General features: G+C 45.4%; 2 protein-coding genes and 21 non-coding genes across 24 annotated transcripts; 8 read left to right on the forward strand and 15 right to left on the reverse strand.

Annotated features, from left to right (window-relative positions):
- Nucleotides 1-265: 265 nt before the first annotated feature.
- On the forward strand, nucleotides 266-6,772 carry LOC142880694 (RNA-binding protein MEX3B-like). The gene is made up of 5 exons (XM_076014683.1): nucleotides 266-1,080; nucleotides 2,368-2,606; nucleotides 2,711-2,756; nucleotides 4,632-5,443; nucleotides 5,976-6,772. The coding sequence occupies exons 1-5, from the start codon at nucleotides 462-464 to the stop codon at nucleotides 6,387-6,389; spliced, it is 2,130 nt and encodes a 709-aa protein (XP_075870798.1). The 5' UTR covers nucleotides 266-461; the 3' UTR covers nucleotides 6,390-6,772.
- A 3,588-nt stretch (nucleotides 6,773-10,360) lies between these two features.
- On the reverse strand, nucleotides 10,361-17,039 carry LOC142880695 (mothers against decapentaplegic homolog 4-like). 2 transcript variants are annotated; one of them, XM_076014685.1, is made up of 10 exons: nucleotides 16,876-17,039; nucleotides 15,991-16,388; nucleotides 15,189-15,363; nucleotides 14,773-15,021; nucleotides 13,734-13,844; nucleotides 13,467-13,517; nucleotides 12,705-12,888; nucleotides 12,429-12,597; nucleotides 12,174-12,312; nucleotides 10,361-11,728 (listed from the first exon to the last, which is right to left on the reverse strand). In XM_076014685.1, exons 2-10 carry the CDS (start codon nucleotides 16,228-16,230, stop codon nucleotides 11,517-11,519), a joined length of 1,530 nt encoding a protein of 509 aa, XP_075870800.1. In that variant the 5' UTR covers nucleotides 16,231-16,388; nucleotides 16,876-17,039; the 3' UTR covers nucleotides 10,361-11,516. The 2 variants fall into 2 exon arrangements, with proteins under 2 accessions (XP_075870800.1, XP_075870799.1); XM_076014684.1 differs by having other exon boundaries at nucleotides 15,991-16,402.
- Nucleotides 17,040-18,504: 1,465 nt separating this feature from the next.
- Nucleotides 18,505-18,577, reverse strand: trnav-uac (transfer RNA valine (anticodon UAC)). Its single transcript has one exon. It is a non-coding gene; the product is annotated as a tRNA-Val (tRNA).
- A 384-nt stretch (nucleotides 18,578-18,961) lies between these two features.
- On the reverse strand, nucleotides 18,962-19,034 carry trnav-cac (transfer RNA valine (anticodon CAC)). Its single transcript has one exon. It is a non-coding gene; the product is annotated as a tRNA-Val (tRNA).
- Nucleotides 19,035-19,417: 383 nt separating this feature from the next.
- On the reverse strand, nucleotides 19,418-19,490 carry trnav-cac (transfer RNA valine (anticodon CAC)). Its single transcript has one exon. It is a non-coding gene; the product is annotated as a tRNA-Val (tRNA).
- Nucleotides 19,491-19,874: 384 nt separating this feature from the next.
- Nucleotides 19,875-19,947, reverse strand: trnav-cac (transfer RNA valine (anticodon CAC)). Its single transcript has one exon. It is a non-coding gene; the product is annotated as a tRNA-Val (tRNA).
- Nucleotides 19,948-20,131: 184 nt separating this feature from the next.
- Nucleotides 20,132-20,203, forward strand: trnad-guc (transfer RNA aspartic acid (anticodon GUC)). Its single transcript has one exon. It is a non-coding gene; the product is annotated as a tRNA-Asp (tRNA).
- Nucleotides 20,204-20,330: 127 nt separating this feature from the next.
- Nucleotides 20,331-20,403, reverse strand: trnav-cac (transfer RNA valine (anticodon CAC)). The gene has a single exon. It is a non-coding gene; the product is annotated as a tRNA-Val (tRNA).
- Nucleotides 20,404-20,787: 384 nt separating this feature from the next.
- On the reverse strand, nucleotides 20,788-20,860 carry trnav-cac (transfer RNA valine (anticodon CAC)). Its single transcript has one exon. It is a non-coding gene; the product is annotated as a tRNA-Val (tRNA).
- A 184-nt stretch (nucleotides 20,861-21,044) lies between these two features.
- Nucleotides 21,045-21,116, forward strand: trnad-guc (transfer RNA aspartic acid (anticodon GUC)). Its single transcript has one exon. It is a non-coding gene; the product is annotated as a tRNA-Asp (tRNA).
- Nucleotides 21,117-21,243: 127 nt separating this feature from the next.
- trnav-cac (transfer RNA valine (anticodon CAC)) lies at nucleotides 21,244-21,316 on the reverse strand. The gene has a single exon. It is a non-coding gene; the product is annotated as a tRNA-Val (tRNA).
- A 384-nt stretch (nucleotides 21,317-21,700) lies between these two features.
- trnav-cac (transfer RNA valine (anticodon CAC)) lies at nucleotides 21,701-21,773 on the reverse strand. Its single transcript has one exon. It is a non-coding gene; the product is annotated as a tRNA-Val (tRNA).
- Nucleotides 21,774-22,156: 383 nt separating this feature from the next.
- Nucleotides 22,157-22,229, reverse strand: trnav-cac (transfer RNA valine (anticodon CAC)). The gene has a single exon. It is a non-coding gene; the product is annotated as a tRNA-Val (tRNA).
- Nucleotides 22,230-22,413: 184 nt separating this feature from the next.
- Nucleotides 22,414-22,485, forward strand: trnad-guc (transfer RNA aspartic acid (anticodon GUC)). Its single transcript has one exon. It is a non-coding gene; the product is annotated as a tRNA-Asp (tRNA).
- Nucleotides 22,486-22,612: 127 nt separating this feature from the next.
- trnav-aac (transfer RNA valine (anticodon AAC)) lies at nucleotides 22,613-22,685 on the reverse strand. Its single transcript has one exon. It is a non-coding gene; the product is annotated as a tRNA-Val (tRNA).
- A 184-nt stretch (nucleotides 22,686-22,869) lies between these two features.
- trnad-guc (transfer RNA aspartic acid (anticodon GUC)) lies at nucleotides 22,870-22,941 on the forward strand. Its single transcript has one exon. It is a non-coding gene; the product is annotated as a tRNA-Asp (tRNA).
- A 130-nt stretch (nucleotides 22,942-23,071) lies between these two features.
- On the reverse strand, nucleotides 23,072-23,144 carry trnav-cac (transfer RNA valine (anticodon CAC)). The gene has a single exon. It is a non-coding gene; the product is annotated as a tRNA-Val (tRNA).
- A 184-nt stretch (nucleotides 23,145-23,328) lies between these two features.
- Nucleotides 23,329-23,400, forward strand: trnad-guc (transfer RNA aspartic acid (anticodon GUC)). The gene has a single exon. It is a non-coding gene; the product is annotated as a tRNA-Asp (tRNA).
- Nucleotides 23,401-23,527: 127 nt separating this feature from the next.
- Nucleotides 23,528-23,600, reverse strand: trnav-cac (transfer RNA valine (anticodon CAC)). The gene has a single exon. It is a non-coding gene; the product is annotated as a tRNA-Val (tRNA).
- A 184-nt stretch (nucleotides 23,601-23,784) lies between these two features.
- Nucleotides 23,785-23,856, forward strand: trnad-guc (transfer RNA aspartic acid (anticodon GUC)). The gene has a single exon. It is a non-coding gene; the product is annotated as a tRNA-Asp (tRNA).
- A 128-nt stretch (nucleotides 23,857-23,984) lies between these two features.
- On the reverse strand, nucleotides 23,985-24,057 carry trnav-aac (transfer RNA valine (anticodon AAC)). Its single transcript has one exon. It is a non-coding gene; the product is annotated as a tRNA-Val (tRNA).
- Nucleotides 24,058-24,241: 184 nt separating this feature from the next.
- Nucleotides 24,242-24,313, forward strand: trnad-guc (transfer RNA aspartic acid (anticodon GUC)). The gene has a single exon. It is a non-coding gene; the product is annotated as a tRNA-Asp (tRNA).
- A 128-nt stretch (nucleotides 24,314-24,441) lies between these two features.
- trnav-cac (transfer RNA valine (anticodon CAC)) lies at nucleotides 24,442-24,514 on the reverse strand. Its single transcript has one exon. It is a non-coding gene; the product is annotated as a tRNA-Val (tRNA).
- Between the last annotated feature and the right edge of the window lie 133 nt (nucleotides 24,515-24,647).

A 24,647-nucleotide genomic window follows, 5' to 3' on the forward strand; every position in this document is an offset into this window, starting at 1 on the left:
CTTCTCTGTTTTATGTCATGATATAACAAGCAACACGATCATATTATGACGTAACAAGTAACACTATGGACCTGTTTTTGGGCACAAGTACCAGTGCTTCGTTTTGTGTAAATTATCATTACAGCCCCAACGTATGTCTTAAATTAAATTAACCTGTAACGTCCTGTCCCCGGATGATGGATGTGCTTAGGCGGCGCCCGCCGTTGGGCAGCGCTGAATACACGTCTGACCTCCTTTTTCACCGTCTGAAAACTGACCCCAAAACAAGATCTCGCGTTAACAACTCCGCGAGATTACAGTGTGGGGAGGGCTGCATGGAGAGCTTGAGACAAAACAAAAGCCACACATTTCAATCCAACAGGCGCTGGTCGCTTTCTTGTAAATTAGGCCAAATTCGATCACCTAAATTCGATTACGCGTATAAGGCAGCATTTTTATTTTTATTTTATTAGTTTCGCATCATGCCAAGCAGCACGTCTTTGCTGGAGAACGACGAAGGAGAGTCCGAGGTCCCACCGCCTCTAGTGCACGCTTTCGCCGGTATGGGCCTTGAGGAGCACAACGGTACCCAGAGCCAGACTCCCGAACAAGCCGACGAGAACCTCTCCTTTCACAACTACCATCTTCCCGCCGTTTCTCATTTCAACCTCCTCGGTACAGTCCTCGACTTGAAGCCTCTGTCTCTGCACCGGCCGCCCTCGGGAGACGAGGTGAACGGAGCGGCCGAGGACGAAGAGCCAGAAAGTGTGGCAGAGTCTTCGAGTAGCTCGCTGCTAGCTCAGGCCCACCTCCACCGACACCTTGCACCGGGGCCGGGTGGTTCCGTGATGCCACCCGGGATGGAGCCTCCCCACGTCGAGACGGTGCTGCTGTACAACGGAGACGACCGGGATGACAACATGGTCGGCGGGAGTGGTCTGCCACCGGCCAGCAGCATGGCGATGGTACCGTCTGGCGTCTACGGGGAACTGGGCTACGAGGCCGAAACGTCGCTTTTGAATCGACGAAAGAGCGTCAACACGACCGAATGTGTGGCCGTACCGAGCTCGGAGCACGTCGCCGAGATCGTCGGCAGACAGGGTGAGTTGTCCGTTTCATGATTTTTTTTTTTTTTTAAAGTTTAAAAAAACCCAACTCACTTTAAGTTGCTACAAGTTGTGATGAAAGTTGATGGAGCGCAGGCTCATACAAAAGATCGTGTCAACATGTGAGATTATTGCACAGAACAATGGAAATATTATTGTCAAATAAGTTTTTTTTTTTTTTAAGGAAGGGGAAGAAGAAGGGGAGAATAAATTAGCAAAATTACACGCATTTATGTACGGAAGTAAACTATATTTTATGTGCAGTGTGGGTGTAGCGTTTACTTTGTTAACTGTGTCCCTTATTGCTAGCACAAACGAGGATGCGATTTTTTTTCTCTTTCTTTTTTTTTCTCTAAAGAATATTACATTAAAATAAAGTATTATCTGGCTTTTTTCTCTCGTTTGTGTCGGTCATGTGACACCGTATGCGTTGTTGAGGTTGTCTTTGTTTGAACAAAATAATTGATTGCGTTTAGCGGCTAGCTGTTTTGCAACACACCACGTTAGCTGGAAAGTAGCCTAGTTAGCTTAGCACTGTTAACTGGGTCAACACCACCCTCGCCCTCAACGCTTGGAGAAAAAAAAAAGAGAAAAGTTCGGCTAACGCCACATCATGAGTTATGTCAAACAACATTCCCCATCCAGTGTTGTTTTTGCGGCGGCATTAAGGCGTGTTCTGGATGGAGTCGTTTAGTTTGGGTCTCCCACGCAAACGTGGTTGCTCTATCGTCTCTGTTCGCTTTGTCTCGAAGGAGAACGGTCGGAGCTGTGTTGTTGGGTCACCATTGCCTTGCCACATCAGCTGTTGTTCATCCCCGTGGCATTAACCGCGACTTTCTGCCAACCCGCCCGGGCTTTATAAACACATCCCACGTTTTTCCTGCTTCCATAGTTTAACTTTACATTGTTTAGTGTTCTGGTATGGAGGCTATTATGTATGGCTTTGGGAAGAGTTGGGGGAGGGTGCACCAACTGCAGTGTTGACAACAACAGGAAATGGCCTAGTGGTAATGCTGTTGGACTAACAACCACATCTGAAAGTCATCTTTAATTTATAAGCTTTGCAACTTTGCAACGGCATTAGTGAGTGCACTTTATGCATGAATTGCTCGTGTCAAAGGTTATTTAACTTGTGCTTATTGGAACAATTAAGCAGTCAGACTTTGCAATTATTCTGTTTTTAAGTGCAATTTTTAAAATATTGATCGGAATTTAATCCCTGTGCTTAACGTCAGTCTTTTTTCTTTCTTTCTTTCTTTTTTTTTTAACCTGCTCCTAATAGGCTGCAAGATAAAGGCACTCCGAGCCAAGACCAACACCTACATTAAAACACCAGTAAGAGGAGAGCAGCCAGTCTTTGTGGTGACAGGACGCAAAGAAGATGTGGCAATGGCCAAGAGGGAGATCCTGTCTGCAGCCGAACACTTCTCCCTTATCAGAGCCTCACGGAACAAGCCAGGCCCTTTGTCTGCAACAACTGGCCCAGGGACTCCCTCGCTGCCTGGACAGACCACCATTCAGGTTAGCTAGCAAGAGAGCTGGATGAATGGTGATACAAATTAATGTTTGTGTGTGTGAGAAAGTATTATGGTTGTAAGGAAAGTGTACTTTTTTTTCAATTGCAGGTGCGGGTACCATACCGTGTTGTCGGGTTGGTCGTGGGTCCCAAAGGTTGGTTGAGTTCTTTTGCATTTCCCTCAATGAGTTGAATTATTTTAACAATAAATAATGTTTATATTGTGCAGATTATGACAAGTACATTATTTCTGTGTAGTGTGAAGGGTGTGTGTCAGCATACACTAGTCATGTTGTAATTTTGACCTTTTTGAGCTTTAAAAAAAACAAAAACAGTTGAATTTACCAGGGATTATCAAGGTTTAGAGGAAAAACCACCCAATTATTCAACATTTTAACTTGCAAAATGTTTCATTTTGATTTTAAAATTCTTTTTTTTTTTTAGCACTAGTCACTCTTGCTGCATTCCATTTTGATATCATAGTCCTTAGGAACATATGTTGGTTTCCTCCTGGAAAGTTCCAGTCTAAGGGTCAAGACTGGAAGATCTAAATCAAAAGTTTAAAGTCACAGAAAAAAGAAAAAGAAAATGGAAATTCATTTTCCTGATATGTGAAGTGGCTCCCAGTTTTCACGGGCCTTAAAATGCTCAGCTCTACTCCAGGTTGTTACATTTGGCACGCTAAGTTTCTTTAACCCTTTGGCCTGTTGACATTGCCACCTTGGTGCCGGAAAGCCCTTGGGTTGATTTGAAAATTGAACTGCTGCAGTTCTCAAGCAAGTGCAAGTAGACCGTTGAGGGTGGAGTAATAAGGGAAAAAATGACATCAGATGGCGTGGTGCCACGTGCAAAAACTTCAGGAAGCATGGAGTTACAAAACTTTGGGACAGGCAGACATTCATACCTTTCAAACTTGCAACAGATTGTCCGTTGAAGTGTTAAACCTTTTTAATTTCTCTGTTTTTAAATAGTTTCCATCCATTTGCTATGAATTGATATATAACCTGGTTTTCTTTTTAAACAGTGCTGGCATTTTTTTTTCTTTCTTTAAAGCCTTCCACTCTCGACTCACAGTCGTATGGTTTGGTGGTATGCGCTTTAGCCAGCTGAGTCACCGGCACAGCCCGCAGTTGAGTGCTATAATTATTGCCCAGTGTTCCTCCTTCAAAATGAGACTCGGCACTCGCTCACCTCTTGATAAGAACTCGTGGCGCTGGCTACTACATGTTGTGAACAGCATAGCTTTTGGGACAGAGACAACGTCCTCTGTGTGTATTCCAGTTTTATTTTTTCCCAGTTAGTGTCATGTAATGGTTAACTGACTCGTGGGTCTCCAGTATCTCCATTTGAGTTCAGTTCCTCTTCTGCTCCACAAAGTCCGCCGTCTGTTAGGTGACGACAGATGAGTACGGATTCGTTTTTTTTCTCCAGCTCAAACATTTGGAGCTCTTAAACTAATTTTCTTTTTCATTCAGAAAGAGGTGCTTGATCACACCCTTGGTCGTCCGTGACCCAAACTTTGAAGCTTTATTTATTGTGAAAATGTCTGAAAAATTTTAAATTTGTTGTTTTAAAGGTCCAAAGAGTAAAATTTTGGCCCGATTTTATATTTTTTATCTTGGCAAAAGCTCAATTTTACTGCCCATGAATAAATTAATACAATTGTATACTCGCATATAACAATATACATAGAGTAAGGGTCTAGTTCCCAGCTGCCATCTTGCACAACCATATCTATAAGGCGGCCGGTTTGGTCAATCCAGCCCGCCTGGGAGTGCATTTCCAATTAAACAAATAAACCAATGAAGAAGAAGGTGAACGAGGTACCTAGGTTTGTGTGCACCGGCCGCCATAGCTCAGCGGAATAGTGCTGCAATCTAAAATGTGACCACTTGATGTCGCTGTTTCTTCTCAGAATCTCCAAATATCACACACACAACCTGAAAGCTAGTTGCCAATGAAGAATCTGCTTTTTTACACTCGTTTCCCTTTTCAACCGAGCGCTTATTCTTCATCTGCTCACTTTTCAGGCGCGACGATCAAACGCATTCAGCAGCAGACCCACACCTACATCGTGACCCCGAGTCGCGACAAAGAGCCGGTGTTCGAGGTCACCGGGATGCCGGCCAACGTGGACCGGGCCAAGGACGAGATCGAGGCCCACATCGCCATGCGCACAGGAAGCTGCGGAGGCATCGAGGCGCCGGGCGTAGACAACAACGACTTCCAGTTCAACGGGACGGACGTCAGCTTCGACATGTCGGCGATGGCGGCCGGGCTCGGGGAGGCCGGCTGGCTTCACGCTGGCGCGTCCTCACAGAGTGGCGGGGGCGGGGGTGCAGGCGGGGGCGGTGGCAGCGCTGGAGGCAGCGGCGGAGGCCTGCTGCCAGTGAGTGGCAACGGTACTCAGCGAATCAATAGCAATATAAACGGCAGGATCTCCTCCACCTACCGCAACGACAGCTCCAGCTCCCTGGGCAGCGGCTCCAGCTCGGCCGACTCCTTCCACAGCGGCGGCAACAACGGCAACCGGATGGCGGATTTCAGCCCGACGGGCGTCTTCAACGCCAACGCCAATAACAACAACAACGGCGGCGGCGGCAACACGAGCTTCTGGTTCGGCGAGAGCCTCCTTGGCGTGGGCTCTGAGGAGCTGGTCGGCCTGGGAGGAGGAGGAGGAGGCGGAGGAGGAGGAAGTGGAGGAGGCGGTGGTTCTTCATCGGGATTCGACCCGTTGACCATCTCCACAGGCCAGACCTCCCTCTCGGGTGTCCCGCCGCAGATCTGGAGCCCCTTCGTCGACCACCAGCCCCTGCAGCCGTTCGAAGCTCGTCACTCTCAGGTAGGTTGACTAGGGCGAGGGATGTAACCATGACCAGGAAAATGATAAACCGCGGTAGAAAGTAGAAAGGCAGAGTCTGAAGTCCGGGCGGAAAATGCCATAAAAGAAGTCTCTGCGAAGGGTGGAAACACTTCTAATTTGAACCCCACCCACAGCTATACAGCGGGTTTAAGCTAAGTTAACTTTTAGCTGAATGCATGATGTGGGGAGTTAGAGGGTAATAATGGAAATGTCTAGTTTGTCTCTTAAACTTTCCTATAGTTTGCCAATAAAGTAAACTGAAGTTTTAAGTGTTGCCCAACGTTACTCCTGTAAAAGACCTGCACACGGCACATACTGTACGAAAGAATTATTCAATGTGTGTATAAGTACTTTCTTTAACGTTTGGAGCACATTTCAACAATACCGTGATGATGATCGTGATAATTCTGGTCACAATAACCGTGGTGTGAACTTTTCATACGGTTGCAGCTCTACTCGGAGCACACTTGGCTTTATGAATTAAAAGATCCCTTTTTGTTGAATCCTCCAGGGCAGTCAGCCGGGGACCCCCCGCCTCTCCCCCATCATGTCCGGCACCGAGGCCCTGGAGCACCCCCAGGCCCAGCGCGTCCACCGGGGCCAGCTGGGCTCCTCCGCCGCCGCGGCCGACGCCCACAGGTTCCCCTCCTACAGCTCGGCCTTCTCCTCGTCCAGTGACAGCACCGCCTCCTCCTCCTCCCCCCCCGACTCGTCCATCAGCTACCGGCCCGCGCTGGGCTCGGCCGCCCGGGGCCAGGAGGTGTGCATCCACTGCATGGAGAGCCAGGTGATCGCCGCGCTGGTTCCCTGCGGCCACAACCTCTTCTGTCTCGATTGCGCCACCCAGATCTGCCAGGGTCCCGACGCCGCCTGCCCCGTGTGCCTGTCTCCGGTCACGCAGGCCATCAAGCTCCGCAATATGTGATTTTTTTTTTGTTTGTTTGTTTGTTTTTTAAATTTTTTATTGTTATTATTTTATAATTCAGTTCCTTCAGTGGCTGATGAAGAAACCCTTCCAACTTAAAACACATGTAGGTTTATCACGTAACCCCCACACCCTACCTGCCGTCAGTGTCCAGATGAAATCTCACTCTGGTTTTCTCCGCGCTGTCGTTTGGCTGGAAAAGGTTGAGGAGAAGCAGGCAGATAAGGAATGATGTTTTTGGGGCATAGGTCTGTGTGCCTGTTGTAGTGAAGTCTTCTTCCTTGATAAGATTGATGACCATTGGGAGGGTTGAAGCTCCATTTGTAGCATTGGGAGGAAATCTTTCTTTTTCGCCCGTGATTGTGATTTTTATTTTTATTTTTCCCTTTTTAAAAAGAAAATCATCTCTATGTGCGTATATTTTATTACATTTTTTCAAATGTACTTTAAATTAGACTCATGACGTTGGCTTTTGTGTCAAAGTTCATGTTCATGTCTGCATCTCAAAAAAAAAAATGATTCTTTATTTTCTTACATATATTTTTTTTGTTGTTGTTGTTTTTTGCTGCTACGGATGTTTTTATGGATCTGAATATGGCCCCAACCCCTTTGCCTCTCTTATTATTGGGCTCACTGCAGGAAACCGTGAGGACAAAAGCAGAGCGGAGCATGTTTACATATGATTCCTACTTACAAATATGAAACATGTACAAATTGAATAGTATTCTCCAGATTACCACAGAAGTTAATCGCATCCTTTTGCCACATAACTCCATCACTCGCCGCTCTCCCAGGAGCGCTCCTTCAAGATCATCAGGCTATTAGCGTGTGTGTGTGCGTGCGTGCGTGACTGAGCTACTCCAAACAAGATTTAATGTTTACATGTGCTATATCAGAAGAGTTCTCGAGCATAGCCGATGTTGGACGCATACAGAAGACCCCAGAAGCAAACGCAGACCTGCACGGCGGGTCGACTCCGACACTCCGCCCGTCACACACAGGCTCCTTTTCCGTTTCCAGTCCACACCAACCGGTGGGTAACTCCTTTTTGTAGAGTACCAGGATGTTACACTACTTTCGGTCGCCGCGTTGCTTTCCATTTCTACGTGAGATGTTTACGGTAAACTCGTGCCTAATTCTGTTGTGAGTACAAAAGGAAAACAGGATGAGTGGACACAGTGTTGCTCTGTCTTAAACAAACTTGTGGCCTTTTTTTTTTTTTTTTTTTCGGGAAGCCTGTCCTTAGCGGATGACACTACGTACGAAAATCCAATTTTCTCTTTTCTCTGGCTCAAAAAAAGATCACAAGCTGACAGATTTAGGTCTTAATGTATATTTTGAAGTATATGATCTCTTCAAGTGAATCTCGTGGCAAGAAGGTTCTATCACAGGGATATTTCTTTTCTTTTTTTTTTTGTCTATAAAGATTTCCTTTTGACTTCATCCCACCTTTTATTTTTAATTTAATTCTTCCGGCCGTCAGACACTCCCATTTGTATTTTACCTTGTTTGAAGCTTTGATTCTTTTCTTTCTTTCCTTTGGGGGGGAAGACTTGTGCTGACGAGATATGCAGAGCTCATATCTTTGCTAACATTCCTCTGTCCTTCTTAAGAGTGTGGCCGTTTCTGTCAGTCCTCTCCCCGGGGAATAAATAGCCGGTTTATTACTGAGTTATGGAAATGGATGAACAAATCCCTGGACTGGGCAGACGACCTGCTAAACTTTACCCCCCCTTCCCACCCATGCACGTTAACCTTTTCTCCTTTGAACATCTTGTCAGAGCCATTTTGTTTCCTCTCTGAGTGGCGCGAAACATAATTCCATCAGGATGCAAAAAATTGGATTTCCTCTTTTAATTCAATCCCAGTCCTGTCTATGAGGCCTATGCAAAAAAAGAAAAAATCAATTTCAATGTGCTAACAAGTCGAGGGCGCGCTGTTTGACAATAGAACTCTTCTGGTTGTGATCATGCAGCTCGGACTCTGTTGGGCTTTAAACTTGTAGACAGGGTCAACCTTTTGTTTTTCCACTTTATCGCATGCAGATTTTTGTTTTTCCTCCGTTGCGTTCCGTCACGCTCCATCGTCTCATTTGCTTTTCGCGTGGCGAACCGCAGCAGCGTCTCTCTTCCCTCCCCGTATCTTATCACACTATTGACGCGATGGATTTCCACATCACCCGGTTCCTCGCCGCTCCTGACCGGACAGGCGTGCGCTGGTGAAAATCATCTCAAGTTTGTTTTTAGCTTTAAACGCCAGTGTCTTTAGACTTTGTTGTACAGGATCGAATGGGTGGATGGACTTTATTTTGGTGGTGGGGGGTGGTGCTGTGGAAGTGCACGGCCCCCGTGGGTCTGCGGTGTTGCTACAAAAACAAAAGGTCAATACTGTTGCTTCGCTGTGTGGACGTTGGACTGTCGAGCATTCCAGCTGTTAACAGTATTCTGGACTTTCTGCACTGCTTCAGCTCGGTTTCCTTCAACGGCTCCCATCTCCGCTTCCTCCTCCTCCTCCTCCTTCCCCTATGGGTGGCGTGAAGAAGTGGAACCAAAATGTGCAATGAGCGCCACCTGCTTCTGCCCTTCCCCGCTCCTCTCCTCTCTCCGTCCTTTTTCATTTGACTTTGCTCCGATTCTTCTCCGCAGGGTCCATCTCTCTGCTCTTCTTCCTCTGAGGGAATGCAATACTGTCGGCCCTCAGCCTAATGACCTGATCCTATAGACTCTTTTTTTTTTTTGTGTTATGTATTCTATAATATTACTGTTAATGACTGAGAAAATATACTGAATTTGTTTTATTTTTGTTACATTTCATATATATAAATATATATATATACATAAATATATCTATATTAAAATGTTTACAATAAGATTTTAATTTTTTTTACTTCTCTCTGAGTGATAAAGTGAACGAAGAGTTGGAAACTCAGAAATGTTGCAGAAGGGGTGTCGATGCGATGTGCTTGTAGTCTAGTTCTTAGTTTTACAGTATTGATGATAATAGTATTGATAGCTGCCGTTTAACCTAGTGGAATATGGAATGTATATCACGAGCATGTCCTCATAATGTACCGCCAATGTAAAATGTCACACTGCAACTGTAAAAAGGCCAAGGATACAAGCTGCCTGCCATGTCTGTACGCAACCAAATTAAGAACGGTATACTGTAAAATGTATCTTAGATATATGAATACACACGTATATTGTTAAGTTGAACCGACAGGACAAAGTATTTGCTAATTTTACTACACCTTTGTTTTGTATATGTAGGGGGAGTCTTAGGGCATATAAATTCTTCAAATTGAGTCAGGAGTTTAAAAGCAGACTATATTTTATAATGGCCTTTTAAGTTATTGTGGCCAAAGCACTGATATTATATATTTGCTGTAAAGAGAATTTAAGAGTTTTATTTTTCTGATATTAAAGTTACTTAATAAAGACGGTTTCATTTAAAGCCACTTCAGACTGTTGTGTGTTTGTATTTTTCTTGTTCATTTTAGGCAGTTGTACTGGTGACACTACATTGTGGCATCACCTGAGGTTGGTTTCCCTCAAACGTGAAGATGATTATTGGGACAGATTGGGAATCAAATATCGGCACTTTGGAATTAAAATTACAGAAAATAAATTAGTTTTTTAAGTGCCTGCAAACAAATTGTTAAAAGCAGTTATTTGCCGTGGTGCAGCATTTAAAAAAAAAAAAAAAATCAGTAAACCTGTTTAATTTTAAAGTTTTCCATTTTTTAATGATAGTATTCAACAGATAACCTATAGGTCTTTATGGGATTTATTGCAGATTTCCTCGCCTTTGTCTGTCCTTAAAGTGCCACTTTCACAAACAGTGGCACAATATGCCGGTGAAAAACAACACTTTAGAACACGGGGCTGCTTTTTCTTATCCTCAGGTTTTCCTGTGTAACGGAGTCTTTTGCATTCATCCCACAACCAAATAATGATCAAACACCGTCAATATTGCTGTGAAACTGCATTTAGGTTTATTAAACTCAACATACCTGGACTGAGTAGAAGGTTGCAGGTCATAATACTGCATTTCAGTACAATGATTCAGAGCGCAAGTGAAGACTTGGGGAAAACACCCGTATGACGGTGGTAAGATATGAAAGCTGTTGTCTTAAAGGTCCCATATTAGAGCCATCTTCAGATCTGTTAGTCATCCCAGAGCCTATTGAGACATAAATGAGGTATAACTGACCTTTGTGATGTCACAAAGTGCTGATTTTCAGAACTCTGTGTGCACATATTCTGAAAATTGGAGCAAGCAAATAAAAAAACCCAAACGGTTAAGGATGAAATTGTCCCCAATTTGTGGGGAGTTCGTTGACGGGCCATAGACACGTCGGTAGAAAGCATTGGTAAATTGATTTTTGTTTTAGTTTTACTTAAAAGTTCTTCTATGATGAACGGGTACATGGGTTTACCTTAAAGAACCCTGATTTCAGGTCTTGGACCAGCTGCCTCCTTGTGTAAGTGTATATATAAAGAGTTCTGGAAATGCAGAGAATACTTGGGAGTCACTCAAACCTGCACGCAGAAACTCCTCGAGTGTAGCTGGGACAGAAGGTTTCAATGTTCCTCTGGGTGTCGACGTTGCATAGAGTTCAATTCGACAACACCTGACCTGACCACGGCTGATCCACGAGCGTGACCTTGTTCAAGTTCAGAAGGAGAGAATGAAATTCTCTGAGATGTTGTTGACCTCCGCTGGATGATCCTGGGCTGAAGGGCGGTCAGACCTGATGAACCAACGTTAGTTTTCAGTTTGACACAAAACGGCTCGCTGTCCCAGGTGAGTGGTTCTGCGGCCGTGCAGCTGGTGTTGTTCAGTAGCTCTTTTTCTTGCACTGCAGTTCATCCCGGCCTACTGCACAAGTGAGGGATCCACGAAAGAACGGTGCGAAATTCACCTCCGATACGTCGGCCCGTTTGATTGTCGTTCGGGTTGTTTGATTGGAGGGGACGAGGGGGAGGGGGGAAAAAAAAGAATAAGGCCAGAACACACCTTTTGTTGGTGTGGTCTTCAGAGTCACAGCTGTCTGGGCCCCTTTGTGTCCAGGGCAGCCGACTGAGAAACAACATCCTGCGTGTGTGGCGTGTTCCAGAAGAAGCCTCAATCCAGGGGCTGTGGGTCGGCGATGGGCATGGTGTGCAGAACCTCGTCCAGTAACTGTAGCGCCCTGTGCAGATGGATCTCGATCCAGCAGGGGGTCTCCTTGATGCTCTGCCGGGGGTAGTCGGGACCCCAGCCCTTGACGAAGCTCATCCTGAGAATGCAGAGCCTGCGGAGGTCGTCCACACCGATACCGGCTGCCGCCGAGAGGCCTGCGGGGGAGGGGAGGAAGGGGGGCGGGGGGGGAAGTGTCATCAAGGTGAGGAAAACTGAGACATGAAGGCAATTAAAGCGGATAGAATCAAGCTGAACAGAAGTCTGCACCTTCACTGCACGCTCACCTGGGTGCGGGATTATCATTTAAACTTGTGAGAGTACTCGTCTCATGATAAATCCTTAGGAAATGTGTAAGAAAGCACTTGCAAACGACCTCATTATCAAACAATCACACATTTACCATCCAGTGGGACCCTGTGTTGCTCTATCATATATTGTTCTAATTAGTTACTTTAAAAAAAAAAAAAATCCAACCGAGGGTGTCCTCGTGTAATAATCACATCAGCAGCTCTAAAGATAGTTTTGACCCGCTGCCAGGTCTCCTCTACATGACACCGTTTCTCTGTGCGCCAGGCAAAATCAGCAAAAAAATCATCCTACTGATGGCGGGAGCGATGCCTCCAACTGATCCAGGACCTGGGATGTTTCCAGCCACGGCAGCTGCCTGGGCTGCAGCTGCTGCCTGAGCCGTGGCCGCCTGCTGTTGCATCTGTCTGTGGCACTGGCGGAGGTCAAACACCTGAAAGCGGACATGAGACTTTTACTGGTGCGTTTCTTTGCTCTTTAGCAGCGCTAGCGATGTTTCCGGAGGTTCACTGGGGGGGGGGGATTTCCTCTTTATTCGCCCCACGGCACCTTGATGTAAGCGCTGGGGTAGATTTTGTGAACAGCGTCTCCCGGGGCTCGGCCTGCCTCTCTGTCCAGGTAGTAACTCTGGACAAACACAGCGTGGTCACTGAGGCATCGCACCCACACGTCGCCCTCGCCCTTACACTCCAGCTGAACGCCTTTGCCGATGTGAAGTCTGGGGGAGGGGAGGGGAGAGGTATGGAATGTTAGCGTCACTGAAAACACGGCGTGTATTTTAAGAGGACGCGCACAAGAGCGAGGCTGACTGGCTCACGCACGCACCGCGCTCTCTCGATGGCCTCCGTGCGATGCACGTTGCTCAGCTGGCCCAGACAGAACCGGTCCCCTCCAGACGGGTCGACGTATCCGTCCACAGTCACAATGGGGCAGGAGGATGGCACCTTAAACGTCTCCCCCACCTGGACATCCATCTCAAAGTAGGCGATGGAACACCAGTAATCAGGAGCTGGAATAGAAACATGCAGCACATCACAAGAGGAAGGAACAGCTTTTTCTTTTATATATATATTTTATTGCAGCATTTTAGCAGTTATATTATACAAAACAGTCTGAAAATGAGAGTAACAGCTGTGAAATAAATCCCGAACAAACCCACCCTCCCACTACCCACACTGTCAGCCCCACAAGGATGATTATAAATCAACATATATATAACATTAAAGCAAAAAAAAAAAAAGAAAAAAGGGGGGGTGGGGGGGTTAATAAAGTGACTAAATAATGAGTACCAGTGCGTCAAAAATAACCATACATCAGTGTAATCAAAGTAATATATCTAATAAGAATGAACATACTTGTATAATATACATATAAAAATAAATATATACATCTATATATAAACAGAATGTAAAGTAACATAAACTAAGACTGAGAGGGAAAATAAATGAACCAAAAAATATTTCTTTTAAAAAAATAAACCAAAGAAAACAAACAAAACGGAACGAAAAAGGGTTTCACAACATCAATGTAGTGTTAGGAAGGAACAGCGTTGATGTATCACACACATGAAATTCCTCTTGTTCTTACCTGGATGATTGGATATCGGAGGCTGAAAGGCGAGCTCATTATGCACCGGCCCTGAGTGCAAAGAAAGCGTCAAGTTCATTTGCAAACAATTAAACACAAACTGGAGGTTTTCTTCGTAAACCGACTTTGACTGTCAGGTTGAGTTTAAATCACCCATGAAAAAGTTCATGAGCCAATCAAACTCAGGAACCTCTTGTGAAAAATCAGACCTTTACTGTACATGAGCAAAGCAAGACTAAAAAGAGATCAGTAATAGTGGCTTCTCACAGTAATGGCCGTGATTTGGCATCGCAGGGTGATGCTGTAGGTGACCATTGGTGTGGTGGGGTATGGTGGGGGTGAAGCTGCTGCTGCTTCTAGACCAGGTTGAACTGGCACCTGAGGGAGAGAAAAAAAAGAAAAAAAAAAAAAAAAGAGAGCAAATGTGATGCATCCATGAATGATCTTAATTAGAAGACGACTGTCTGCCACATGCCTTGAGGCAGCAGCAGAGATTGATTAAAAAGAAAACACTGAGTCGGTTACATAAAGAATGCTAGCTTGTGCCATGTCACATATTATCCCCTTTCTCAGATACATTTTATAGACATTTATACACAATACTTATTCAAGAAATGAAATAGATCTCTAGACAACAGATTATTTTAGCATCCTGTTTGCAGCCAAAAATAAGGCTATGGGTCTCGTGAGAACCGTGATAACATATGACTGAGCCGGGAATTTAGCCAAGAAAATCCCCGTCTCAGGGTGGACACTCAGCCACTGATCAAAACAAGATGTCAGCACCCCTTCTGACATCACAATGGACAGATTTCCAGAACAATCTTTTCAGAAGGTGCAACACACTTTCTGGCGAGTGGAGCAAGCAAAATAAGCATAAGGATAAGGAAGCATAAGGGCGACTGTTGCTCAGGAGGTAGAGCGGGTTGTCCAATGACCGAAAAGGTTGGCGGTTCAAATCCTACTCCATCCTAGTCCGTCGTTGTGTCCTTGGGCAAGACACTTATTAACCCTAAATTGCTCCCAATGGGGCTAGGCAGCACCTTGCATGGCAGCAGCCACCCATTGGTGTATGAATGTGTTTGTGAAAGGGTGAATGAGAGTTTGTAAAGTGCTTTTGGGTGCTGGAAAAAGCGCTATAAAAGTGCAGTCCAATTCAGCATAAGAAAATAGCTTCCGAATGGCACAAGATCTTTATTTATCCCTGGGGAGTCCATTGACCGGCAAGAGACACAGACTTTTCCCAGATAACATTGCTGAAGTGGATCTTGCATCACATGGGAACTTTCTGAATAGAACGTCTTACTGCCAGATCCAGCAGCCATGGCAAAGGATGAAGATGAGGCCGAGGCGGAGGCCTCAGTCGGTGGGAGCAGGCTCGACGGTGCAAATGGCTCAGAGGCGTTGGGGTGACTGGCGGGTGGATGCTGGATGGTCTGGATGCAGTGGCCACCCTCGATGGAGGGGAGACTCTGCGGTCCATCAAAGTCGTACTCGTCCTTCACCATCAGCCCTAAGCTGGATGCAGAGGTGGTCAGTGTCAGGCCTGACAAGTCTGAGGAGAAAAGGGAAGGGTAAATTGATGAGTTTGTCGTTTCCACAACCATCTGTTGTTAGGACGCTAAAAACTACAGTTGGTTTAGGCAGCTAATGTGCTGTTTTTGTGGTTTTTGAAAAAAAAAAATAAAAATCTGAGTTGAAAAACGTCTGCCCAACACTTACCTATAGCCGGAGACACGACCCTCTCATAGTGGTAAGGGTTGATACACACGTTATCAGCCTTGAGGTCGAACGCATACTGGCAGTACTTGACGTGCTTCAGCTCATTCTTATGCAGGTCGGGCCAGCGCCACAAGCGGGCGTAGACAACATGGGGGAAGCCTTTACGCCCGGCAACCTGGCAACGATACACAGGATGAACACAGGAAGACGAGCATTAATTACATTATCCCGACAGTCGGGTTCAAACAAAGCGTTAAGTCAATTACCGGAAAGCTAACAACCGTCCGTCGCTGGAGTGTTTGACATTTGTAGCTATAGAAACGCTAAAAGGTACAGTACATATAGCTCTTCAGTGTAGTGCTGCCGTCACAATCGTTCTAGCATTATGCCTTCCTTAAATGGGATTTCACATACAAGTTCTTTTTTTTTTTTTTGGGATACTCAACATAATCCAGGCTCAACCATGCATGACATTTTCTAAAAGGACAACCTCATGGTTGTTTTTTTTAATTTTTTTTTTAGAAGATTTCATGATATTAGACAGAAAAAGAGAGAGAGAGAAAAAGAGGTCAATCCAACATTAAGAAAATACCAGTACATTTTGCTGTGTGTCTTCTTGTAAAGGTACCCCAGTCAGTTAATTCCAATTGAGCTCTTCTTCTTTTTAACCATCAAAAAACGGGATGCATTTATAATCTACAATATCCAACAGCAGCTAGATGTAAAAAAAAATAATAAATGAAAAAAATAAAAACAATCTTCTCTTTATTTCGTTTGACCAGTGGTACGGAAGAAAACCTACCTGCAGCCGCCCGTCCAGCGTCCTCTGAATGGTCACACACTTGCTGGGGTGGGCTCCGTTGGTGGTGATGGCTGTGATGAGGGAGTCCAGCTCGTCCTTCTTCTCTTTCAGCTTCTTCACCAGGCTCTCGATGGCCCGCTTGGCGAACGCCTCGCTCTCGCCGCCCTGACGGTGACACATCAGGCTGTGCACGATGCTCAGGCAAGCATCGTTGCTGGTAGGCGTGTTTGTCAAAGACATCGCTGGCGTTTGCGTTTTCTTTCTTTCTTTCCTTCCGTCCTTCCTTCCTTTCTTCCCCCTCCTCCTCTTCTTCTTCTTCTTTCTTTTTTAAATACGTGCTAATGGAAATAAATCCAGGCGGCGTTGTTGCGCGTTACCACATCGAACGGCGATGAGATCTGTGCAAGGAGAACTTTTCATGGAACAGAACAACACGGAGGTTTAAATTACGATGGCTCAGTCTTTTCGTCGTTTCGCACAGCTCAACCAGCCAACAACACACACAATGTGGCAACACTGCAGTGTAAAAAAACAACAACAACAACCAAACATGTTGCATTCATCATAACGAACCAGCTCAAACAATAATTGAAGTAGAACGCCGTTGAACTAGGCGTTTGTAGGGAGGGATAAAAGAGATTGAGGCAGTGGCTGCTGCCATGTGGGGAAGAAAACATTAGCCAGGTGTGCCGCACCGAATGTTACGGCCATGAGACTGACTGCATGTATATCCAATAAATTGTTTTGTTGCCTTAACATTCCCTAAACGGTTTAGTTCAGTATGGTTGACTGTCAGAGAGCCAAACTAGAGACTGTGCAACGTTGACGGTCGAGTTACTGTTAAACGAAGTTCTTTATAAAATGACGTCGGTAACGGTTGCTCACCATCCACTCGATGTCACTACGCAGACGAAGTGTGCACATCAAGGACTGGTTTGAATTTAGAAACTGTCGTTTTCTGGAATAAAAATAGAGTTGAAACAGTGGTGTCCGATGGCCCCCTCATAGCCGACGTTAGCTAGCTTTACGGCGCCACTCTGGCTGCTAAAGTTGCAGGAAATTACGGCTGTAAACAAAACACACCGGAAGTAGTCGTATTTTGTCTTGTAAAAATAGACGTAAAAATAATGTGACCATCACGAAGACTATGAATGAAATAAGAAAGGAAATCACAGACAGGAAACGGTACAAACATTTATTGTCAGAAGTAGAGACTTCATTTGTGATCATACATTTGTATACTTATGCGGATGCTACGAAAATGTACGAATCGACAAAAAAACAAAAAACAAAAAAAACATAACTTATTATTGTTGAATTTTAGTTGAGGTAGTTTTAATTATTCAGTAATCATTTAACTCGCCTACTTTAAAAAAAAATAAATTAAAAACAATGATTCACTAAAGAGAGTGAAATATTTAAAAGTTTACGCCGGAGAAAAAAAAAGCTAACCGGAACTACACTTTTTTATACGGACGCTTGACAGATTTTTCTTTAAACTACCGCGTTAGCTAGCAAGCCATGGAGGCAGTAGAAATATGAGGAAGTTGAGGCTGCATGCGGTTAGCAGGTAAATAGGCACACCAGCAAAAACGTTTCCTATATCATTTAGACCGAGATGTCAGTGTTGAAGTCTGAGCTGCCGTGCGAGTTATTGACTAGTTTCAAGTGAAGTGTAATAATATGGTATGTCGTGACCCTGGAGATGTTGTGTTTTTTCTTTTCTTTCATATTGACACAATCTTTTGAATTGGATAAATCAATACATGGATGCATGATAAGAACCAGTTAGAAATGGATAACAACTACACCACAAAAAAATAAATTAATTAATTAATGGATATTGTGGTGATGAGTGGTATATCTATCAGATTGATAAAATAGATTGGGGGGAAAAAAAGCTCCTGTTAAACATCCCTCGGCTTTCAACAGGAATGAATAAAAGTAAGATCACACGTAAATGGGAGGCATACATGTAGGTAGTTGCTCAACCGCTTTTTTCCCCCCTTGCCAGGTGATGGTAATAGTGTTGAAGGGATGTCAGTGACATTCATTGGATTCGATCAAACAAGTTTGTGAGATCAGGGGCCACACGTACAAAAACGTGCATGGATTTCATACTGAAAACCTGACGTACGTTCAAATCCGGAAAACTGTTCGTCTAAAAAAATTTAGATATTGAAAATATTGTGAATGCACAAATCCACACACAATTCCTCTGTACATTCCGATCATCGTGGAAACGAGCGTACACAAACGCATGTCCCGCACCTCCCTTGCCACGCCCATACACATATGCATATCTATAGAAATTATCTTTGCAGTTTAGAATTTCTTTCATTCTGTTAATTATGAGCTTTAGTTTTACCACCTTGTCTGGAAGCAGGTTTAATGCTTTGCTGCCAACCACCTTTTTTTTTTTCATTTCCTCGGCAAGTGATGGTAATTAAAAAGGAGAGACATCAGTGACATTGATTGCATTTCAATCAGACAAGTGCGTGAGAGGCAAAAAGTTATTTCTGCCTGGTTTCGAACCGGGGGCCTTTCGCGCGTAAGGCGAACGTGATAACCACTACACTACAGAAACTACGCTGGCAGTGACTGTTCCTGGGAGACACACAAGAAGAGTACAAAAGACTGAAAATTAAGCCATTACCACTTGCCAATTCATATCAAGGAAAGTCGCATCTCCATGTCTTTATTATGGATGGTCTTGACCTGGTAGGTTCAGGTATCCCACCTTGTTCGAGTGCAGGGCTAAGACTGCACAAGTCCTTGTTAGTATAGTGGACAGTATCTCCGCCTGTCACGTGGAAGACCGGGGTTCGATTCCCCGACGGGGAGTGGTGTGATGTTTTTTTGCTGCCAACCACATTTTTTTGGTTCCTCGCCAGGTGATGGTAATTAGAAAGAAGAGACTTCAGTGACATTGATTGCATTTGATCAAACAAGCTTGTGTGAGACAAAAAGTTGTTTCTGCCCGGTTTCGAACCGGGGACCTTTCGCGTGTGAGGCGAACGTGATAACCACTACACTACAGAAACTGCGCTGGCAATGACTACTCCTGGGAGACACACAAGAATAGCACAAAAGTCTGAAATGGAGCCATTACCACTTGCCAATACATGTGAAGAAAAGTCGCATCTCCATGTCTTTATTATGGATGGTCTTGACCTGGTAGGTTCAGGTATCCCACTTTGTTCGAGTGCAGGGCTAAGACTGCACAAGTCCTTGTTAGTATAGTGGACAGTATCTCCGCCTGTCACGTGGAAGACCGGGGTTCGATTCCCCGACGGGGAGTGGTGTGATGTTTTTTTGCTGCCAACCACATTTTTTTGGTTCCTCGCCAGGTGATGGTAATTAGAAAGAAGAGACTTCAGTGACATTGATTGCATTTGATCAAACAAGCTTGTGTGAGACAAAAAGTTGTTTCTGCCCGGTTTCGAACCGGGGACCTTTCGCGTGTGAGGCGAACGTGATAACCACTACACTACAGAAACTGCGCTGGCAATGACTACTCCTGGGAGACACACAAGAATAGCACAAAAGTCTGAAATGGAGCCATTACCACTTGCCAATGCATGTGAAGAAACGTCACATCTCCATGTCTTTATTATGGATGGTCTTGACCTGGTAGGTTCAGGTATCCCACCTTGTTCGAGTGCAGGGCTAGCACTGCACAAGTCCTCGTTAGTATAGTGGAAAGTATCTCCGCCTGTCACGTGGAAGACCGGGGTTTGATTCCCTGACGGGGAGTGGTGTAAATTTTTCTTGCATCCAACCACCTTTTTTTCTTTCCTCGGCAGGTGATAGTAATTAAAAAGGAGAGACTTCAGCGAAGTTGATTGCATTTTAATCAAACAAGTGTGTGAGAGACAAAAGGTTGTTTCTGCCCGGTTTCGAACCGGGGACCTTTCGCGTGTGAGGCGAACGTGATAACCACTACACTACAGAAACTGCGCTGGGTGTCACTATTCCTGGGAGACACACAGAAATAGCACAAAAGTCTGAAATGGAGCCATTTCCACTTGCCAATGCATGTGAAGAAAAGTCACATCTCCATGTCTTTATTATGGATGGTCTTGACCTGGTAGGTTCAGGTATCCCACCTTGTTCGAGTATAGAGCCAACACTGCACAAGTCCTCGTTAGTATAGTGGACAGTATCTCCGCCTGTCACGCGGAAGACCGGGGTTCGATTCCCCGACGGGGAGTGGTGTGATGTTTTTTTGCTGCCAACCACCTTTTTTTGGTTCCTCGGCAGGTGACGGTACTTAGAAAAAAGAGAGGTCATTGACATTGAATGGATTTGATCAAACAAGCTTGTGAGAGACAAAAAGTTGTTTCTGCCCGGTTTCGAACCGGGGACCTTTCGCGTGTGAGGCGAACGTGATAAGCACTACACTACAGAAACTGCGCTGGGTGTGACTATTCCTGGGAGACACACAAGAATAGCACAAAAGTCTGAAATGGAGCCATTACCATTTCCCAATACATGTGAAGAAAAGTTGCATCTCCATGTCTTTATTATGGATGGTCTTGACCTGGTAGGTTCAGGTTTACCACTTTGTTCGAGTGCAGGGCTAACACTGCACGGGTCCTCGTTAGTATAGTGGACAGTATCTCCGCCTGTCACGCGGAAGACCGGGGTTCGATTCCCTGACGGGGAGTGGTGTGATGTTTTTTTGCTGCCAACCACCTTTTTTTGGTTCCTCGGCAGGTGACGGTAATTAGAAAGAAGAGACTTCAGCGAAGTTGATTGCATTTTAATCAAACAAGTGTGTGAGAGACAAAAAGTTGTTTCTGCCCGGTTTCGAACCGGGGACCTTTCGCGTGTGAGGCGAACGTGATAACCACTACACTACAGAAACTGCGCTGGCAGTGGGAATTCCAGGGAGACACACAGGAATAGCACAAAAGTCTGAAATGGAGCCATTACCACTTGCCAATACATGTGAAGAAAAGTCGCATCTCCGTGTCTTTATTATTGATGGTCTTGACATGGTAGGTTCAGGTATCCCACCTTGTTCGAGTATAGAGCCAACACTGCACAAGTCCTCGTTAGTATAGTGGACAGTATCTCCGCCTGTCACGCGGAAGACCGGGGTTCGATTCCCCGACGGGGAGTGGTGTGATGTTTTTTTGCTGCCAACCACCTTTTTTTGGTTCCTCGGCAGGTGACGGTACTTAGAAAAAAGAGAGGTCATTGACATTGAATGGATTTGATCAAACAAGCTTGTGAGAGACAAAAAGTTGTTTCTGCCCGGTTTCGAACCGGGGACCTTTCGCGTGTGAGGCGAACGTGATAACCACTACACTACAGAAACTGCGCTGGGTGTGACTATTCCTGGGAGACACACAAGAATAGCACAAAAGTCTGAAATGGAGCCATTACCATTTCCCAATACATGTGAAGAAAAGTCGCATCTCCATGTCTTTATTATGGATGGTCTTGACCTGGTAGGTTCAGGTTTACCACTTTGTTCGAGTGCAGGGCTAGCACTGCACAAGTCCTCGTTAGTATAGTGGACAGTATCTCCGCCTGTCACGCGGAAGACCGGGGTTCGATTCCCTGACGGGGAGTGGTGTGATATTTTCTTGCTTCCAACCACCTTTTTTTGGTTCCTCGGCAGGTGACGGTAATTAGAAAGAAGAGACTTCAGCGAAGTTGATTGCATTTTAATCAAACAAGTGTGTGAGAGACAAAAAGTTGTTTCTGCCCGGTTTCGAACCGGGGACCTTTCGCGTGTGAGGCGAACGTGATAACCACTACACTACAGAAACTGCGCTGGCAGTGGGAATTCCAGGGAGACACACAGAAATAGCACAAAAGTCTGAAATGGAGCCATTACCACTTGCCAATACATGTGAAGAAAAGTCGCATCTCCGTGTCTTCATTATTGATGGTCTTGACATGGTAGGTTCAGGTATCCCACCTTGTTCGAGTATAGAGCCAGTACTGCACAAGTCCTCGTTAGTATAGTGGACAGTATCTCCGCCTGTCACGCGGAAGACCGGGGTTCGATTCCCCGACGGGCACTGGTGTGATGTTTTTTTGCTGCCAACCACCTTTTTTTGGTTCCTCGCCAGGTGACGGTAATTGGAAAGAAGAGACGTGAGTGAAATTGATTGGATTTGATCAAACAAGCTTGTGTGAGACAAAAAGTTGTTTCTGCCCGGTTTCGAACCGGGGACCTTTCGCCTGTGAGGCGAACGTGATAACCACTACACTACAGAAACTGCGCTGGGTGTGACTATTCCTGGGAGACACACAAGAATAGCACAAAAGTCTGAAATGGAGCCATTACCATTTCCCAATACATGTGAAGAAAAGTCGCATCTCCATGTCTTTATTATGGATGGTCTTGACCTGGTAGGTTCAGGTTTCCCACTTTGTTCGAGTGCAGGGCTAGCACTGCACAAGTCCTCGTTAGTATAGTGGACAGTATCTCCGCCTGTCACGCGGAAGACCGGGGTTCGATTCCCTGACGGGGAGTGGTGTGATGTTTTTTTGCTGCCAACCACCTTTTTTTGGTTCCTCGGCAGGTGACGGTACTTAGAAAAAAGAGAGGTCATTGACATTGAATGGATTTGATCAAACAAGCTTGTGAGAGACAAAAAGTTGTTTCTGCCCGGTTTCGAACCGGGGACCTTTCGCGTGTTAGGCGAACGTGATAACCACTACACTACAGAAACTGCGCTGGGTGTGACTATTCCTGGGAGACACACAAGAATAGCACAAAAGTCTGAAATGGAGCCATTACCACTTGCCAATACATGTGAAGAAAAGTCGCATCTCCGTGTCTTTATTATTGATGGTCTTGACATGGTAGGTTCAGGTGTCCCACCTTGTTCGAGTATAGAGCCAACACTGCACAAGTCCTCGTTAGTATAGTGGACAGTATCTCCGCCTGTCACGCGGAAGACCGGGGTTCGATTCCCCGACGGGGAGTGGTGTGATGTTTTTTTGCTGCCAACCACCCTTTTTTTGTTCCTCGCCAGGTGGTGGTGGTCATTAGAAAGAAGAGACTTCAGTGACATTGATTGCATTTGATCAAACAAGCTTGTGAGAGACCAAAAGTTGTTTCTGCCCGGTTTCGAACCGGGGACCTTTCGCGTGTGAGGCGAACGTGATAACCACTACACTACAGAAACTGCGCTGGCAATGATTACTCCTGGGAGACACACAAGAATAGCACAAAAGTCTGAAATGGAGCCATTACCACTTGCCAATGCATGTGAAGAAACGTCACATCTCCGTGTCTTTATTATGGATGGTCTTGACCTGGTAGGTTCAGGTTTACCACCTTGTTCGAGTGCAGGGCTAGCACTGCACAAGTCCTCGTTAGTATAGTGGACAGTATCTCCGCCTGTCACGCGGAAGACCGGGGTTCGATTCCCCGACGGGGAGTGGTGTAATGTTTTTTTGCTTCCAACCACCTTTTTTTGGTTCCTCGCCAGGTGACGGTAATTGGAAAGAAGAGACGTGAGTGAAATTGATTGGATTTGATCAAACAAGCTTGTGTGAGACAAAAAGTTGTTTCTGCCCGGTTTCGAACCGGGGACCTTTCGCGTGTGAGGCGAACGTGATAACCACTACACTACAGAAACTGCGGTGGGTGTGACTATTCCTGGGAGACACACAGAAATAGCACAAAAGTCTGAAATGGAGCCATTACCATTTCCCAATACATGTGAAGAAAAGTCGCATCTCCATGTCTTTATTATGGATGGTCTTGACCTGGTAGGTTCAGGTTTCCCACTTTCTTCGAGTGCACGGCTAACACTGCACAAGTCCTCGTTAGTATAGTGGACAGTATCTCCGCCTGTCACGCGGAAGACCGGGGTTCGATTCCCCGACGGGGAGTGGTGTGATGTTTTTTTGCTGCCAACCACCTTTTTTTGGTTCCTCGCCAGGTGACGATAATTGGAAAGGAGAGACTTCAGTGACGTTGATTGCATTTTAATCAAACAAGTGTGTGAGAGACAAAAAGTTGTTTCTGCCCGGTTTCGAACCGGGGACCTTTCGCGTGTTAGGCGAACGTGATAACCACTACACTACAGAAACTGCGCTGGCAGTGGGAATTCCAGGGAGACACACAGGAATAGCACAAAAGTCTGAAATGGAGCCATTACCACTTGCCAATACATGTGAAGAAAAGTCGCATCTCCGTGTCTTTATTATGGATGGTCTTGACATGGTAGGTTCAGGTATCCCACCTTGTTCGAGTATAGAGCCAACACTGCACAAGTCCTCGTTAGTATAGTGGACAGTATCTCCGCCTGTCACGCGGAAGACCGGGGTTCGATTCCCTGACGGGGAGTGGTGTGATATTTTCTTGCTTCCAACCACCTTTTTTTGGTTCCTCGGCAGGTGACGGTAATTAGAAAGAAGAGACTTCAGCGAAGTTGATTGCATTTTAATCAAACAAGTGTGTGAGAGACAAAAAGTTGTTTCTGCCCGGTTTCGAACCGGGGACCTTTCGCGTGTGAGGCGAACGTGATAACCACTACACTACAGAAACTGCGCTGGCAGTGGGAATTCCAGGGAGACACACAGGAATAGCACAAAAGTCTGAAATGGAGCCATTACCACTTGCCAATACATGTGAAGAAAAGTCGCATCTCCGTGTCTTTATTATTGATGGTCTTGACATG

The sequence above is a fragment of the Nelusetta ayraudi genome, unplaced genomic scaffold, assembly GCF_046127955.1.
Source record: "Nelusetta ayraudi isolate G7.1 ecotype Tasmania unplaced genomic scaffold, CSIRO-AGI_Nayr_v1 ptg000170l, whole genome shotgun sequence".
Classification (NCBI taxonomy): Eukaryota; Metazoa; Chordata; class Actinopteri; order Tetraodontiformes; family Monacanthidae; genus Nelusetta; species Nelusetta ayraudi.